This window comes from Phyllostomus discolor, chromosome 3 (assembly GCF_004126475.2).
Source record: "Phyllostomus discolor isolate MPI-MPIP mPhyDis1 chromosome 3, mPhyDis1.pri.v3, whole genome shotgun sequence".
NCBI lineage: Eukaryota > Metazoa > Chordata > Mammalia > Chiroptera > Phyllostomidae > Phyllostomus > Phyllostomus discolor.
The window spans coordinates 23,376,064-23,394,235 of record NC_040905.2 but is presented as its reverse complement, the minus strand read 5'-3'; the positions used below and the strand labels follow the sequence as shown (position 1 = coordinate 23,394,235).

The 18,172-nt window shown below is 42.5% G+C and overlaps 1 protein-coding gene across 1 annotated transcript; it reads right to left on the bottom strand.

The window, feature by feature from the left end:
- Nucleotides 1-1,060: 1,060 nt before the first annotated feature.
- On the bottom strand, nucleotides 1,061-12,226 carry ZNF622 (zinc finger protein 622). Its single transcript, XM_028526623.2, has 6 exons — nucleotides 11,078-12,226; nucleotides 10,035-10,295; nucleotides 9,647-9,809; nucleotides 6,493-6,605; nucleotides 2,716-2,859; nucleotides 1,061-1,328 (listed from the first exon to the last, which is right to left on the bottom strand). The coding sequence occupies exons 1-6, from the start codon at nucleotides 11,691-11,693 to the stop codon at nucleotides 1,201-1,203; spliced, it is 1,425 nt and encodes a 474-aa protein (XP_028382424.1). The 5' UTR covers nucleotides 11,694-12,226; the 3' UTR covers nucleotides 1,061-1,200.
- Nucleotides 12,227-18,172: the final 5,946 nt, after the last annotated feature.

The window sequence follows — 18,172 nt, the reverse complement described above, 5'->3', positions numbered from 1 at the left end:
AACTCATTTTCCCAGGATACAGAGTGAAAATGTGTCAAACACAAGAGACCAGGCACTTGTGCAAGGAGGATGCCTGAAAACAGAACGGAGCAAAATGCAAGCCAGGGGACTCTCCCCTGTGGACGATAGTGGGCTGGTGTCCAGAGGAAATAGAATCAACTCAACTCTGCATCCCTACTGAAAGAGAAAAGGTGTGTTACCTAGCCAACGAGGGCCAGCGAACACAGGCCAAGGCCCAGAGTGGTCTCCCAGCATCCTCACCCCCAGCACTCAGACAGAACACTGCTGACCAGCACACGGGCCACCCAGTGTGGCACCAGGGCGGTCAGTCATGGAGAGCGTGAGCACTTAACGTATGCGAGGGCCTCAGTGGGTGGTGGGTCTTCCAGCAGGTTTCTTTAATCCCAACAACCTTTGAGGTAGTAAACACCTCATTTTACAGACCGAAAAAACCAAGTCAGTTTTGCAAAGTTACAAAGGTAGCTCAATGGATTTGAACTTCATGTTTCATTTCCAGTATGTCACCGTTTCCTCTCAACTACCTAAACTGAGACTCTCTTCGGAGATTTCACCCTAAGGCAATTTGTTTTTAAAATGGGATCTAAACCTTTTACATTTATTTCCTTCTCGAACTAGCCGCTCAGGGAACGGCAGCACGGGAAGCCAAGTGCACTGCACTGTCATTCCCGTGTGTCCACATTTAGAAATGAGCAGCCTCGCAGCAAGCCTCTGACGTGCTCCTGGACTCTGCTGGGATGTAACAAACATGCCCAGAGACTCTCACGGCCTCATGAGCCACTATACATTCAAATGAGTGACGCTGAGATGAGTCCCTTACATAGGCTCCAGCGTCAGGTTCTGGTAAGGTATTCTTCTGCAAGTTAAACTTTGGAACGAACAAGTCACTCTTGAGCTCCCATATTATCCCGACGGCCATAAATCAGATAAAAGCTGAGACAATAAAGACACCGCCTAGCAGTAATGCAAGCTGAGTCCAGTAGACACGCCATTCACTGTGTAAATAAAACCTTTAAACCCTGTACAGAAATGACATTTGAAAGCCAATACAATTCTGTCTTTTATTCTTAGGTCAGCACAGAGAAGTACGGGGAGAAGTGTAGCAGCATACAGGGTCCGTCATACAGTGCGGCTCCGCCGGTCCGCAGGCAAGGCCGGCACCGTGCAGTCGGTGGCAGGCCCTCAGAACATCACCTGGGGCCTAAAGTGCATCTGCTTGGTGGCGTTGTTCTTCATCGCCGTCTTCAGCAACCATTTTGACTTCATCCTTTGAACATACTGCATGTCCCGCTTGTTCATAAGAGCTGCTCCTGTGGTTGGAAAGGAGGTGAAAAATGAGGCAAATGCCTGTTATTTGTGATCAGAGAAAACCCAGTTTTTGCAGAGAATCTCAAACTTAGTCGAGGGATCTCATATTTAAAGGAAATCTGCTAACTTAGGATCTCCACGGGGTTTATGAGTACCTGGATTTGCATACCAGAACTCCTCTCTCTCTATACTCTCCTTTGTGACGACCCTCTTTACATTTCATCATCTGGAAAGGGTCTATAAGCTCAAAGGTAAAGTCCTATTTATCTAAGGGCACAGAGAAAAAAGCAGAGACTATAAACTAAGTTACACCATCAAGACATGTAAGATTAAAGTCACTGTCTGCTGATTTAAGTGGCCGCAGGTCACAATGCCACCAAGCAGGTGCACTTTAGGGCCCGAATGATGTTCTAAGGGTCTGCAGCTGATTGAGTCATCGTCTGCAGCACGGGCGCCCTCCTTGCCTGAGGGCCAGCAGAAGCCAGATTGCATGAAAGAGCCTTTTTGCTGCTAGTTCTCCCTGTACTTCATCTGTTCTGACCTAACAGTAAAAGCTCACCAGTAGCCACAGTAAAGGAAACCAAGTGTGTTTAAACAGTGGCATCGAAAATGGATTTTAGTTAGACACGGCTTTCCAGGCTATTAAAAAAGAGCTCTCTTCTTATCGTTTCCACGTCCTCTAATGGACCGATGCTTTCCTAGAAGAGCTAAGGACAGAGCTTCTTAGAGCAGACACATCAGAATAGCTTTAAATAACTGCACAGTGGTGACATGTCAAAGACTAACACTTTCAGCAGCCTGCTGTATTCCTCTGGCTCTCACTAAATTTTCTATGGGAAAGTTACAAAAAGGAGTGACAGCTAGCCTCGACTGCGTGCACAAACTGTATCACACATGCACTATGATATTCAATCTGCCCAACTCTATGAGGTAGGTCCTATTATTATTATCACCCTCTTACGAATGAGGAAAAAGAGGTGTGTGACTTAAATTACACTGATCATTCAAGAACTCACAAGTTTATCAGATAGGTCACGTTTCACTCCACAACTCAAGCTATTTGCCTCAAGGATACTATTTAGTTCTTCTGTGTAACCTCCAGGACAATTCCAAACTTTGATGATTACTAAATACTTTTTTGGGGAATTGTTATCTTCTGAAAAAGTTAATGGTGTATAACAGTTTTAGGAAGTTACCATGGAAGGAATATAAACTTCTTAAGTCACAGAACTTTGGGCTAACTGCCATAAACATATCAAGTGGTAAAGGAAGCCAAACAGCCAGGAGGTTACGTTCCACAAAGACAACATAAATGGAAGCAAGTTCACGCCAGCCCGTGGCTGTAAAACGAGTTTGTGCACTGGTCCACGACCATCCACACCGACACACCTGTGCTGCCGGTCCATCCCAGGGCTCTGTACTGCTGCAGGACCCGGCCCACGGCCTTCTGATTCTTGGCAACCGCCACAGTTCTCGACAAGCCAAACCGCTGTTTGTAGTATCTCATCAAGGACCGATGACCCACTCTGGCACCTGTTTTTCAAAAGAACAATATTCAACCACTGAGTTAGACGGTTTTCCAAGACAGAGCTATAAAGCAAGAGCTTTCCCAATTGGACTTCACAGGTATCGAGCTGGAAAATGGGTATGCCACAGTAAAACTTGTTCTATCTGCTGAAAAAAGATGAAGCAGCTTATTAAAAAATGAAAAAAACAAAAAACAGATTTTTACAAAGAGGATGGAGAGTCACTTTTAAGTGAAAAGCTGAGTATCTTGTATTTTCATACAACATGCCTGCCTAGAACTCACACAGCAACAGCTACTAACACAGATAACAGGACCCTAAAGGGTAAGGGATTTTAACCTTTTTTTTTATTTGAATAGAAAGAAGATTAAGTACAGAGGACAATCTTGATGTTTAGGCTTACAAGCCACAGTCCGAGTCTAGAACAGAAATCAATCCACCTTTCCTTCGCTTAAATCCTCTTTAACAGTGATTCTTAAACCGGGGTGATTTTACCCTGAGGGCCCTTGGCAAGGAGCAGAGACAATTTTGGTTGTTACAGCTAGAGGGCAGACAAGGCATCTAGTGGATAGAGGTCAGGGACATAGCCACGCGTCCTGCAATGCACTGAATAACCCTCCACGTCAAAGACTTACTTGGCCCAAACTGTTGATAATGCCTGGGTTGAGAAACAACGCCCCAGTGCTTTCTAAGTAATGGGAAAAGCCTAGTTCACCTAGTTATCAGGTGAACTAGGATTTTAAAAGATGATTACGTTGTATTCTCTCTACAGCTTTTGCTTATCTAGAAGGGTCTGATAAAACTATGTTAGTCACTCATGCTTTCAGAGGTGAATTTCTATTGACTATCTGATTCTTTACAGGAGAGGTGTGCTGACCCCTATACTTCAGCTTCACAGCAGGTGGAAGGGAAGGGGGCCGGCCTCTGTGATGACTACCTCCAGGCTCCATCAGAGCAGCGGCTCTCAAATCACGGTCCTGGGCCAATGGTATCAGCATCACCTGAGAACTGCTCAATACAAGTTGTGTTTTCACAAGAATATTAATGAGAAAATAAGCAATCAAACACTTTTCCAGACAGACATAAACATGAAGAAATTTAACAACAGCATATACACAAGGCATAAAACAGCTACTTCCGCTGAAAATGAATAAAGGAAATATGGCTAGATAACCTAGCCATAGGTGGACAGCTTCTAGGAAAGTTTGACATTTTTATATATAAAAGTTTGAAATTCACACATATAAAACCATTTCTTTCAGAATCCTGTGTAGAAAGACCATGAACAGGATACTATAAATACGGCAATGGCTGTATTTGCTTTTAGAATCTAGACCTTTAATTTACATGAAAAAACATTCTGTCAGGTAGGCTATTTTAAGTCCATCTACCTGGAAAGCTACCTGAGAGCAGTTTGTCTGCTACACAGGTATGGCAAAGTAGTTACTTCCGACTGATTGCTTTGTCATCAGACTCAAGGGACGACAAGAAGAAACATCCAAACCAAAGAACATGGCCTTTGAATACCAACACGGGTGAGAACACGTTTCCCTGAACCCGACTGTTCTGGCAGCTTAAGTGTTGCCAAACCCCCGAGACCACAAAAAGTAAGTGAGGCACCGCTGAGGGGCCCAGACCCAGCGCACATGAAGACTCTAGCAGGAACCTGCACTGTTCACCATGATTCTCTGTGTACAATGTTGGGTCAGAATGCTCCAGGTTTGTAATGATGACTACCCCAGAATCGTTAAATGACAACGCTGGTCACTAGTACATAATGCATCAATACACTTATATTCTTAAGCAGCATTTGGAAACACATCTTTATTGAAGTGACTTTTTAAAACAGCCTTGAAAAGGTTTCATTACTCAGTGCCAAGGTGTCCAACATGCAGCAGGAGAAATGAAAACCCAGAGTGTTTAGAGCCACCCTGCCCTGTGTCAAGGACAGTGAGCACATGACATTAAGCACCAAGTGTAATGTGCTGAGAACAGCTCAACTTGAAAGCTCTTCAAGGAAAATTATCTTGAGAACACACGGTGCCTGCCCAATACATAACAGATGTCACAGTGAGTATATGGTGAGTTATGATGAAGTCACAACCGGTCCATCTATCTGTCACCACAGCAATAACCACTCACAGAACTGTCCACGCCTACTTAACAAACAGCTTCACAATCAATGACACTGGATAGTAGAAAAATATCCCCAGCTGTAATTTTCCTAGGGTTACCTATGTATCTCTTGTGGATCCACCAACAGTCTCACCTGGCTAGTCAGCAGCTCACTAGATGTGTTTTTCAAACCAACTCACTCCACAGGAACTAAAAAGCAAAGACTTCAAGCAACAGAGCCAGACCAGTTTCCAAAATAATGCTCACAGTGCCCTCTACTGGATGCTCTTTGTCACTGGTTCTGGGATCAGCCACTTGATCCGAAGGCCTAGATTTAAGGTATCACAACTACTGTTTTTGAAGCCAGATTAAAGTCAAATCTATGAACTGTGGGGATAAAATAGCACTAAACTCTACACATTAGAATCCCTCTCAAATTAGCTTCATTCTAACATCCATGCCCCGGGGCGGGGGAGGGATAAAAAACACACACGTATGGCTTAGTTAGAACCTTTGGGATAAGGTAGTAGTACCTGGCTACTAGATAGGTCTTTCCTAAGTCCGTCTAAGAGTATATGTTGCAGCACTCTTAACATCAAACCCGTTACATTACCACTTCTAAGCCTATGTCATGTAGCTGTCCTGAGGTTTAATAGCCAATACTTTCCAATAACATAGCTCAGTAGGTGACCTGCAGCTGTGAGCAAGGAAACCCAGGCTTTAAAAACCAGAAATATCGAACTCCCAGCTCCCCTCCTGCCCCTCTCTTTCACTACCTAATGATACTGAGGCAAAGCAACCTGTTCCCAGTACTGCAGGTAAATACGGTCCAAGTCCCTCAGGCTTGTTGTAAAAACAAAATAATATTATCTGTCTGAACATGCTAACTGCTCAGGAAATGCCAGGTATTTTTAGCATCTTATTATCTCTACCATTCCCTTCTCTTTCTCACGTTTCTCCAGTAGTTTCTCCTATTCTCATCAGCTAATCGTCACACTGTCAACAGGGGTGCCTCTCGTATTCAGGCCTTTCCACCATCCTTACGCACCTCAGTTAAATTCCCACCACTGCAAATACTGTTCCCACAGTACAAGACAGAACTCAAACTCTAACCCTCCCACTAAAATCAGAAACAGGCAATCTGGGTGCTGTCAAGCAGATAGGTACACTCTGTGTCTGACCTTCAATTTGGAAGTCTGAGCAATACAAGGAAATAGGAGTCAGTTCAAAGAATAGAAGTAATGTCAAGATTAACAAGAAAAACGTTAATGAGGCACAAAAAATTGATAAATGGAATAGAACAGGTCTACATATTTGAAAACAAAAAATAGTGAACCAATTTAAACAAAACAGCCAACACAGAGCTAAGAGGCAACCTTCAGAGGGTATCGCATACCTGAGAACACAAACGCACATTTTAAGTTTTATGTTCTTTTCCCTTCAGTATGGAAAAGAATGGATGGAAACATGCCTCTCCGATAGTCTCACTGGCATTCAGCTATTTATTTTTGACAAGTGCACCTACCAGAAGGTAGAATCAGCTCCATGGTTTCATCATCATAAACCAAGGTGTTTTCTGAGGGCAACACCTCAGCCTCATCAGGATCCTCCCCTTCTTTATCGTCTGGGTAGCTACTCCTGGAACACAGTGAAAAGCATTAATAAATAGACCGATACCTCAAATTTAACTAAAGAACAAATTGTATTTGGAAGTGTGGCAAACCCACTAGCTACCCAAAGGGGTGAAGGAGACTGTAGGGTGTGTAAGCTGAAAGGTTTGAGGGCAACCAACTTTTTAGCATTTTCTCTGAAGTAAAAGTGTGCAAATGACTTGTGAACTCAAAACAGATCACAGAACTAAATGAAAAACACAAAACTATAAAAACACCTAGAAGATAACACAGGAAAAATCTAGACAGCCTGGGGTGTGGTGATGACTTTATAGGTTCCACAACAAAGGCATGATATCCATGAAAGAAAACAGTTGATAAACTGGACTATGTTAAAATTAAAAACGTCTACTCTGTGGAAAATAATGTCAAGAATATTAAAATATAAGCCACAGACAAAAGAAAATTTTTCAGAAGACACATCTGATAAAATACTGTTATCAAAAATATTTTTAAAAATCTTAAAAATTCAACAATAAGAAAACAAATATGCAACTAAAAAACGGGCCAAAGACCTACAGACACTTCACTTCTTAAGAAGACATATAGTTGGCAAATAAGCTTGTAAAAAGATGCTCCACATCATAGTATCAGGGAAATGCAAGTTGAAACAATGAATTGTTTAAATGTGGCCAAAATCCAGAACACTAACACCAATGCTGATGAGACTGTGGACTAACAGAAAGTTTCCTTCATTGCTGGGAGGAATGAAAAATGGTACGGTAAATCTGCTCTGGACGACAGTGTGGCAGTTTCTTACAAAGCTAATGATACGTGGTCATTCATTTACCATATGGTCCAGAAATCTTGCTGCTTGGTATATTCCCAAAGGAGCTAAGAACTACTGTCAACACAAAATCCTGCACATAGATATTTATAGCAGCTTCATTCATAATTGCTGAAACTTGGAAGTAACCAAAATGTTCTTCACTAGGTGAATGGATAAATGGTGATATATACAGACAATGGAATACTATTCAGACCAAAAAAAAAGGAGCTGTCAAGCCATAAAGATATGGAGGAAACTTAAATGCATATTACTAAGTGAAAGAAGCCAGTCTCAAAAGGCCACATACTGTATGATTTAAATGACATGAAGTTATGGAAAAAGGGAATCTATGGAGAGCATAAAGACCGGTGGTTTCCAGGGTTTCCAGTGAAGGGAGGGAACATACAGGATTTTTAGGGCAGTGAAACAACTCTGTATGACCTTCTAATGGTGGGTACATGTCATTACACATCTGCCCAACAAACAACACCAAGAGTGAACTCCAACGCAAACTGTGGAGTTGGATAATAATGAGTCAGTGTAGGTCCATCAACTGTAGCAAATGTGCATCTAGTGGAAGATGCTGATAATGGGGGAGGCCATGCAGGTATGTGGGGGCAGGGGATACATGGAAAAATCTCTGTACCTGCTGCTCAATTTTGCTATGAACCTAAAATTGTACTAAAAAAGAATGAACAAATGACCTAAAATTGAAATTTTTTTTTACCTATTTGTTTCTCTCTAGGAAAGCAATCAGAAAGGAAGAAAAGGCAGAGCTGGAGATACAGTTCTCATCAATTTACCCATTATAATGAGAAGCTCGATGGTTGCCAGATGGGAGTGGGTCTGAGGAGAAGGGGGAAATGGGGGTGGGGAGGAACCGTCCTGGAGACATAAAGTACAGCATAGGGAATACAGTCAATAATATTGTAATAACTACGTATGGTGTCTGATGAGTACGAGACTTCTTAAGGTGATCACCTCGTAAGTTATATATATGTCTAATCACTACCCTATAAAGCTGAAACATAGTATTGTACGTCAACAGTAACCAAAAAAATTAAAACAAAATTTTTAAGGCTCTAGAACAGCGCTGTCCAATAGAACACTGTGATACAGATGTTGTTTGTGTGGCCGAAATGGCAGCTACTAATGCTTTTAAGCACTGAGCTTTGACATGTAGTTGTGCAAGTGAAGAACTAAATTTTTAAATTTATAACTTAATTTCTAATTAACTTAAATAGCCGCATGAATATACCTAGTAATTGCCATATTGGACGTTGTAGGTCTGGAATGTCTATGTTCCTGGAAATGTCCACATTAAATATATAGAAAATAATTGGACACATACACGTAAAATGTTAACAGGAAACAGGTAACCCAAAAGGAAAACAGACAAAAGACTTGACCAAACACTTCACAGGGGATATCTAAATGGCTAATTAATATACAAAAGGTTCTCATCTACAGTGGTCATCATCAGGAAAACGCAAATTAAAAGCACAATCGGATGCCACTACATAGTCACCAAAGTAACAAAAATGAAGAACTCTCCCTCACTACAAGAGAAATGAGGAGGAACATGAAAAAGGACAACTAAGATGAGGAATTTTCTGAACACTTGTATCACATGGATTATGCACATGTGGCATGGTAATCATACACACCTGTATAGCACACCTGTGCTAGGTCACAGGCATCTCGACACTAGCAATTAGCTGTTCAAGAGTGCCAAGCATAGATTTGGTGCATGATATATCAATTATACAAGTTTCTAGTAAAGAGCGAACCCCTATGGGATAATCTCACTATCAAATGCCTGGGACCAGAGTAATTCGGCAACAACCTCAACCCCCAAGGAGACAGTGCTTCAAGGACACTGTTTTAGGGAAACCAAAACCTAATTCCTGTGCTTCTGTTCTTAAGGTTAACTGGCAAAACTGAACTCCTGGCCATTAAACTGCCAAAAAGCCCCCTTGTTTTCAAGTCAGACAAATTTCAGTGTGGGGCCTGAGATCTACTCCTTATCAGATTTCTTTACCGTATGTGTGTGTAACTGTTACACTCAGTGTCATCTCTACACAACGAGAGGGAATAGCCACCCATATAGAAGTGCTGTAAGAGTTATAAAGAACATACTGTACAGTGCCAGACACGTATCAGGCACTGGCACATCTAATGTCACTTCAATGCAAAGACGACGACTTCACTTCGCTTCACATTACAAACCGCAGACTCACCTAAAGTCATAAAAGTCTGCAAACTCCAAAACAGCATCACCATCTGTGAAGAGCTTACAGTGGCTTTTGTCATTCATATGCGCTTGTACAGCTTCTGTAGAGTAGAAGGACTTCCCTTTCTCATTGCACCACAAGCAAATCTTCCCAACACCAACCTTCTCTCCTGGAAAAATAATTTGAGGAAAAAAAGATGAAAAAAGCTTTTGCAGCCAGATTAAATCTCACCATATATCTGTACGATTCAAAAAAGATGCATCAAGTTTCTATCTTCACAAAATAAACATGTACTTAAAATCAAAGATTGATAAGAAACAAAACTAAGGTTTCCTTGAGACCTGCCCCCCAATAATATGCTATTTCCTCATTAAAGGAAAGCTACTGTACTTACCCAAATACCGAATCAGTCCCTTAAGATCCGAAAGATACTCTATATCGGGAATAAAGAAGCTATGGATTTTAGTCATGTGAGCCACATTCTTCATGAGGGAGCTTGAATGGTGGGGACAAAATAAGCAGTCCTTTATAGAGATGGCACCAAGAGGGGCACTTCCTCCGGCCTCTTTCTCCTCTGCATCCTGCTCCTCCAACTCATCCATGGATTCAGCATCCTCACCTTCCAGTTCTTCATCAGAATCAAGATCTTCCCAATCTTCAAGCCAGAGATTTGAAAAACAAGGTTAATTTAAGCAAAGTGGTCATCGAAATCAAGAACCCACAGATCCACAAACATGAGGTGGTAGTGTCCAGTCTTCCGGGTGAGAGTGCCGATTTACCTCCTAGGACAAGCCCTCTTTCAAGGTCTCGATGTTAACTATTCCTTTATCACGGACCAATTCGTATGGCTAAGAAAGACCTTAATCTTTCTTTCCCAGCCCACAGTAAGCTCCTGAAGGAGTCTTTGCCTCCTTCCTGTGTCTGTATGTACACACACCATCAGTGCCAATAGGATGTGTGGTGAGGGAGGGAGAGAAGGAATAAATAACTCAAAGTCAAGAAGGCCAGATTGCTGGCTCCAGCTCATTTCAGGTTAGCTAGCTGATTCTGAACCCCTCATTTGATTGCTTCAGTCAACTAAATTAAGTGTGAAACCGTAACTAAAAACCCAAGAGAATTACAGCATGCCCTTCTAGGCATATGTTTAAAAAAAAAAGCCTCCTAATTCAAAACAGAGAAGGCATCAACTCATTCTACCAGTGTTTATTCAGGACCTATTTTCCTCCAAGGAAGGTTTCAGGCCCTGAATCTCCGACAGTGAAGGAAACAGACAAAATTCCTGCAGAGATACTGCACAGACAAGCGACTTCAGAAACCAGAGAAACCTCCCCTACAACTTCCACTTAAAATCGGAATTCAACCCTGAGTATCCACGTGGACACCAAAGGGGACCAATTTCCTACATCCCTCGCCCACGCTCCGCCCCAGGGCCCTTACCATCTCCATCCAGGTCTTCTTCCTCACTTCCCTCCTCCCCCTGCTGCTTCGCCAGCTTCTTCGCCTGCCGTTCAAACCACTGCCACCGGGGAGGTTTCTCCGCTGGGTCTCGGTCGTTAGTCACACGTCCTCCTTCGGCCGCCGGCGCGGGACTCCCGGGACTCCCGGACTCTTTATTAGGCGCTATGGGGCCCTTCTTGGGAGATGGCTGAGCCTTGATGACTTGCTGGATGGCCGCGTTCATGGCATCCTTGTCCACACTGTCCAAGCCCAACCCTTTCTCCAAGTTCTTCTCATTCATCATCTCCACCTTGCGATTCACCGCCTTCCTCTCCAGTTCCACATGCCGCCGGGACTTGAGGTGGTTTTCGTAGGCGTTCAAACAGGCGAACTTCTTACTGCAGACGGTGCAGTAGGTGGCCGTGCCCTTGCTCTCCTGCTCCGCCACGGCCCGCTGGGCCCGCACGCGCTCCTGGAAGCCCTCGGCAGTGACCGGGGCCATGTCGGCCACTTTTCGCTTCAAGTTGTAGCGGTGCCAATCCGTTTTGTAGTGAGCCCGCTGCATCTCCGGGTCTTCGAACGCCACCCGGCAGGTGATGCAGGTGTACGTCGCCATCCTCAGGCAGGAAAGAAGAGGCGACAGAGGCAGAAATTCAGTGATCAGCGTCCTGACCCCAGGAGACGCTCAAACCTTTACTCGGCTTCACTGCCGGCCCAGGGGTAGTGTTGACGCCGACTTCCGGAGTGAATCCGAGGGCGGAGAACCTACACGAGGGAAGTCATTCCCAGCTGGACAGGAAGTCCCTCCTCTCGACCCGCATCTCTTCCAATGAGGAGCCAGGAAAGGCAAGAGGTGCCATTGGCCACCCATGCCCTGCCTACTCTACCCAAGGCCGGTGTTGATTGGATCAACCTGGGTATTGCTTGTGTGTTCAGAGCTGAGTTTTGATTGAGATCTTTAAGGTGAGTGATGATTTGAGGCATCAGAGATTTTACCTTCCTTCTTGATTTTGGGAGAGACGTCAGGTGGTTTATACGATCGCTGCGACAGAAGGGGAAGGGGGCGGCCGGGACGTCTCCCGGGCCTGGGAGGCCCCTGAGAGTGGTTCCGACGTCCCCGAAACCGGGGGGCTTTCCCGAGGACCACCCGCTGCGCCTCTGCCTCCTGGTGAATTGGTGTCATAAAAGCGAGGGTTGCCAGCCCACGGATCTGCCCATCTGGAGCCCTCGCCGGCCGGCTGAAGTCCAGAGACCCGGGACACTCAGGCCTGAGGCTGAGGGAACGCACAGGAAAACCGAGAGCCCAGGCCTAAGCCCAGACTTTCTCAGGCGGTGCATCAAGGGAAAAGTGCAGGCGAAAGTCACCAATGAAAAAATGCTAACTAGGAGTAAAAAGCCAGCCAAATCGCTGCCCAATAGAAATCTAGTCCAAGCCACATATGCCATATTAAATCGAATAGTGGCCACGATTTTAAAAAGAAATGAAGGAGGTAAGGTTGATATGTTTTATTTAATTCAGTATATACAAAATGTTATTATTTCAACATGTAATCATCCAAAAGATTTAATGAAATTTTACATTCGTTTGTTGGTACTAAACCTTGGAACTCCAGCTTGTATGTTACAATTAGCAGCTCTTCTTCGTTTGGACTAGTCTCACTTCGTGTTCTCAGTTAACTCGCCCTCAGATGTAGCAGCACAGTTCTGTAGGAAACATGAATGTTAGGGACTTAAGGGTTGCTTGGACTCATCCGCACAGCCTAACCGAACCCGCAATCACATTTCCAGGCTGAAGATCACATGTTCAGAATCCAAGTGGCCCTTAACACCAAAGAAGATAGAGAAGTTTACAAAAATCTAGGTCAAGGCAATGTTGCCCTTCTTACTCAAAACCCTTCAGTGGCTTCCCTTGACTCAGAATGAAATTCAAGCATCTTACCACTATGATCTGAACCTTTGTGCTTCCCTCCATCCCCAAATTCCTATGTTGAAGTAACACCTAATGCCCAAGGTGGCGGTGTTGCAGGGGTGCTGGGGCTTGGGAGGTGATTAGGTCCTCAGGGCAGAGCCTTCATGATAGGATTAGTGCTTTTTCCTAAGATACCCAGGAGAGAATATAGTAGTCTGAGACCAGAAAGAGGGCCCTCACCAGACCATGCTGCCACCCTGACCATGGACTTCCAGCCTCCAGAACTCTGAGAAATAAACTTGTTGCTTATAACACCTAGTATGTGGTATTTTGTTATAGCAGCTTGTATGGAATGAGCAACTTTTTATTCCAGGAGGCCATGTGTGATTTGCTACCACTGTTTCCCCTACTTCTGCCCTCCTGCTATAGCCCGTTTCCCACTCTGCTCACTCCACTTCGGTCACATTGAAACTTGTTGTTCCTCTGACAAGAATAAGCCAACATCTTTTGTTGGTACTAAGTCTTAGAAGCCCTTTAAACTATTTGGAACATTCTTTTGCTGGATTGCTTCCTTCAAGGTTTCTGCCCAAGTGCCTTTATAAGAAAGACCTATCCATACCCTCTTGCCAAATATAGTGCCTACTCCCCACCCAACTCTTGTTGTTACTAAGCATAACTTTTCTCTGTAGCACTGTATTATTTACTATTCTATCAAATTAGCCCAAATTTAGCAGCTTAAGGGAACAAACTTTGATGATCTGAGCTTCTGTTAATTAGGAATATGGGTTTTTTCAGGGTGTCATGGCATTGTCGTAAACATGTAGTCCAGGGCCGAAGGCATGTGAAGGTTTGACTGTGGCTGAAGGATCCCCGTGGGAGATGGCTCATTTACAGACTGAGAGCAAGAGGTTTTCGTTCCTCACAGAGCTGACTGCTCCACAGGGCTGCTTGAGTGTCCTCATGACATTGGCTTCCTCCAAAAAGAGCAAAGTGGAAGCCATAATGTTTGTGATGACCTGGCCTGGGAAGTCACACAGTTGTTTTCCCAATGTGCTATCACAGTCATGTGCTGTTTATGGGCAGGGAAAATGCTGAAAAATACATAGGTGGTCTTGTTATGTGAACATCATAGAGTGCACTTACCCAAACCTAGATGGCCTGGCCTACTGCACAACGAAACTATACGATAGAGCCCATTGCTCCTAGGCTACAAGCCAGTACAGCAGGTTAATATTCAAAACAACATGAGATTAAATCACGTACGAGAAAAATGATGCAATCAAGATGTGGTAAAGAGGAGATGTATGAGGATGCTGCTGGCAGAACACGGGATAATGTTTTACAGCAAACTTATCACTGGAAAGTGTACACTCACAAAAAGTATAGTAAGTGCATAAACCAGTGACATAGTCTCATTATTATCAAGTATTATGTATTGTACTGTACATAATTGCACATGCTGTACTTTTTTTATATGACTGGCAGCGCAGCTTCTCACCAGCCTCGCCACAAACACGTAATGTGTTGCGATGTCACTAGGCTGTAAAGTTTTTCAGTTCCATTATTATCTTATGCAACCACCCTCATATATGTGGTACATTTTTGACCAAAATATCATTATTCAGTACATGACTAACAAAGGTCAGCTGCATTCAATGTAGGAGGGGTCCACGTAAAGGCACTAGTAGGGTGTCTTTGGGGACCATTTTGGGAAATTGGCCACCCTAGAACTTGCTGTTTGTGCCTGATTTCCCAGTGTTAGCACTGGAAGTCTTGTATCCCAGGAAACCATCCACCTGGGCAAACCAGAATGATGAGTCACATTATACGTTCATCACCCACATCTGGACTCTAAGCCCCGTGAGAGCAGGGACGCCTTCCACTGCTGTGTACTAGAGCAGTGCTACAGCCATACGCACAGGGGGGACCAAACAAATCCTGGAATAGCCGTCTGGTAAACGCAAGCCAATCACTAAAGGATCTTTGGGTTAAATTTTCCACAGTATATCCTGAGTACTATAGTAATGTATCTAATTTCTGCTCACAGTATTACCAAAAATACTTATTACCAATTTATCATCCTACTGAATAATTTAAACTGAGATGACCCAATAAAAAATTAATTTGAAAATACTGAAAAGTAAAATTCCTCCTGGATATTGTCCATTCACTTCAGTTGACTAATTACCAAACTGCTGAGGTTCCAGTGCATACTGTAGCAGTGACAGCGCCCGTGGCATGTGGCTGGTTCCTTTGCAGGCTCGGGAGGTGTTGGGATGTGGACTTTTGATGATCACATTTTGAAAAGTTAGTAAGGTCATCTTCAAGTCAGTTGATAGAGTGATCACAGTATTTGCTTGTCTCGGGTTTACTACTCTTCACTTCCTATATAGTAGCGGCAACTTGGTTTTTAAAGGGAAAACTGTAAAGGAGGTAGGGTTGCTGAGGTTACCTTCTGGGGGTGACAAACACAGAATATAAAACTAACATGCATCAAATAAGTGGTTTATAATTACTGTGAATTCTGTGTTCATAACAATGGTTAAGTATTGTGATTTTTCAATAAATAATTTTAAGACACTTGACTACCTCTTAGTTTTGGGTCCCTAGAATTGCAAAGTTTTGTTTTTAAATTAACAAGGAACTGGAATGTACAGAAAAACCTGGTTATTACAACATTTAAAACGTATTAGGTAGTTTCTGGATTCTTTGAAAAGAGAAAAAATTAAATAAAATAACTCATAATATGTTTAGTAAAATTCTGTTAAACTATTTAAAATTATGGTCACTTAATATATTTTTTAAACATTCGGTAATAGGACATTAGAAAGAGAGTCGGCATTGGGGCCAAATTGGCTTTTCCACTCACCAGCTCTGTGACTCTGGGCAATTTGAACCCATGCTTCTGGAAGACATGTTCTTAGCACCATGTAACGGTACAGTCATGAGGATTACATGCAATCCTAACTGTAACTGAGTGTTTTCTACGTTATTAGACCAAGGGTTGGCAAGCTTCTCCTGTGAAGGACCACACAGTAAGTATTTTAGGCTTCATAGACCTATGTTCTCAGTCAAACTATTCATTGTTTGTTACAGCATGAACACAGCCACAGGCAGCACAGAAATGAATGTAGCATGTTCCAAGGAAACTTTATTTGTGAATGCTGCATTGTGAGTTTATATTTTTTGCATGGCATGAAATATTCTTCTGATTTTTTCAACTATTTAAAAATATTAAAAAATCACCTTTATTGGTATTCCGCACAAAAACAGATGGCAGGCCAGCTTTGGCCCACAGGCCCGAAGTTTGCCAATCTGTCTTACAAACTTAGTTCTCATAGCATACTGTGAGATAGGTGTGATATCTTAATTTTACAGATAAAGAAAACAGGTTCAGAGATGTTAGGTGACATAGAGTCACAGGCAGTGTTAGAACCACTTAAAATGACTCGTGTAGAATCTTACACATGGTCCAGAGTCAACTGAAATAGGCATTTTTGCAAAACTCTTCATCCTTTATTCCACAGCACTGACTGGGTTATGAGGCCAATAAAGTGGAAAGCCCACTGAGAGAAATTTAAGAGTTTTCCTGTAAGTTAGGCACTTGTCGATTGACTTTGTGTCATGTTTAAAAAGATGGCCTAGTTGAAACATAGGCAGGAAAAAAAATCACTATCTTGGTTTTATGTTTTCTACAGTTTTTTTTCACCCCCTAAAGGTGTTTCAAATGTTTCCCCTGCCCCCATTCACTCTCAAAACATCCCTGTGTGAAAGATAAGAATTAGCTTTCTAATTTTATGCTCAGAGGAACGGAGGTGGTGGTTTGGGGATGTTAGGTGACTTTGACATTGTGCCCTAGGGTCATAGACCCGAATGTGTCCTTCTGACATTCCATACTAACCAAAATGTTTTGGTGGAAATGGGGGGATAACACACAAAGTATAGTCCTGGGACTGTCTAACTTCATCATGGTAACAAATGACCTGTGACAACAGTTTAGTGAGGGTTTTCAGAATAATTCTACCTTATAGCTAATATAGTTGGAGCAGTGTAAAGACTACATCAACCTAAGTTATAAACAGAAAAGAAAAACATTTAAATCACCTTTTCTTAAATGTATATCTGCTTCTTGCCTACAATCAGTAGTATGCTGGCATTTGCCTTTTTAAAAGGAAGAAAGTTGCACTTATGTCAGATGTTGGAGGGAGATGCCTAAATGTGTTGAGGATGTTTGCCAGTTGCAACCCCTTGTACGAATGTCTTTTCCTTAGAGAATACTAAACTGCGGAGAGTGATTTTTTTAAAAAAAAATCACTTTTGAAGACTTTGAGTCAGAAAAAAAGCAAAGATGTTTCAGAATGAGAATACGCACACTGCTTTAACCCTGGGTTGATCTTCCAAAGCAAGCATGACCTTCTTGGGCCCTGCTCTACTGTTTCAGATCAAAATGCATGATCGATGTTTGCTATTCCCATCCTATGGTTCTGCTAATGAGCATCTTCTACCAGAAATGAGCAAAACCATTTTTCTACAACTCTATAATTTTTTAAAAAATCCATGCTTCAAATTTTAATGACTCCATAAATCCTCATGTAAGGGATATATAGTCCCCCACTATATGGGATCATTCACAGGGTTTATTGTTACTAAATCTTCAAATCAGAAATAAGGTTATATTAATGCTTCCCCACCAAAACAAACAACAGGCACAGACACACACAAAACAAAAACCCTCACCATCCCTGATTGTTTGAGTTAAGAATACCATCACTGCATTGTGTAAATTTATAATCATATTTTTGAACAAATAAAATTGAAGTGCATATATGGTTATAAAGCTACTGCCCATAGTGAGCTGGTGTGTCTCCCCCATACTGCTAGCATAACACATTTTTCTTCCCTCCCCTCCCCTCATGCCCTCCCCATCCCCAGGCCCCTTTTAATTTATAGTTAATAACAATTCATTCTGGTACACTGTTCATACTATCAGCTATTGAGTTTATCTTCTCTTGTAACCTTGTTCACTGACTTGTAACTCATCCTTTAATTACTTGGATTACTTAAGTTATAGTTTTCCCTTCAATAAAGAAACTGAAATGACTTTTACACTTTTTGACTTTATGGCCAAAAATGTTTTTTCAATGAAGAAGCATACACATAAAAAAAAAAAGAATCCTGGTCACAAC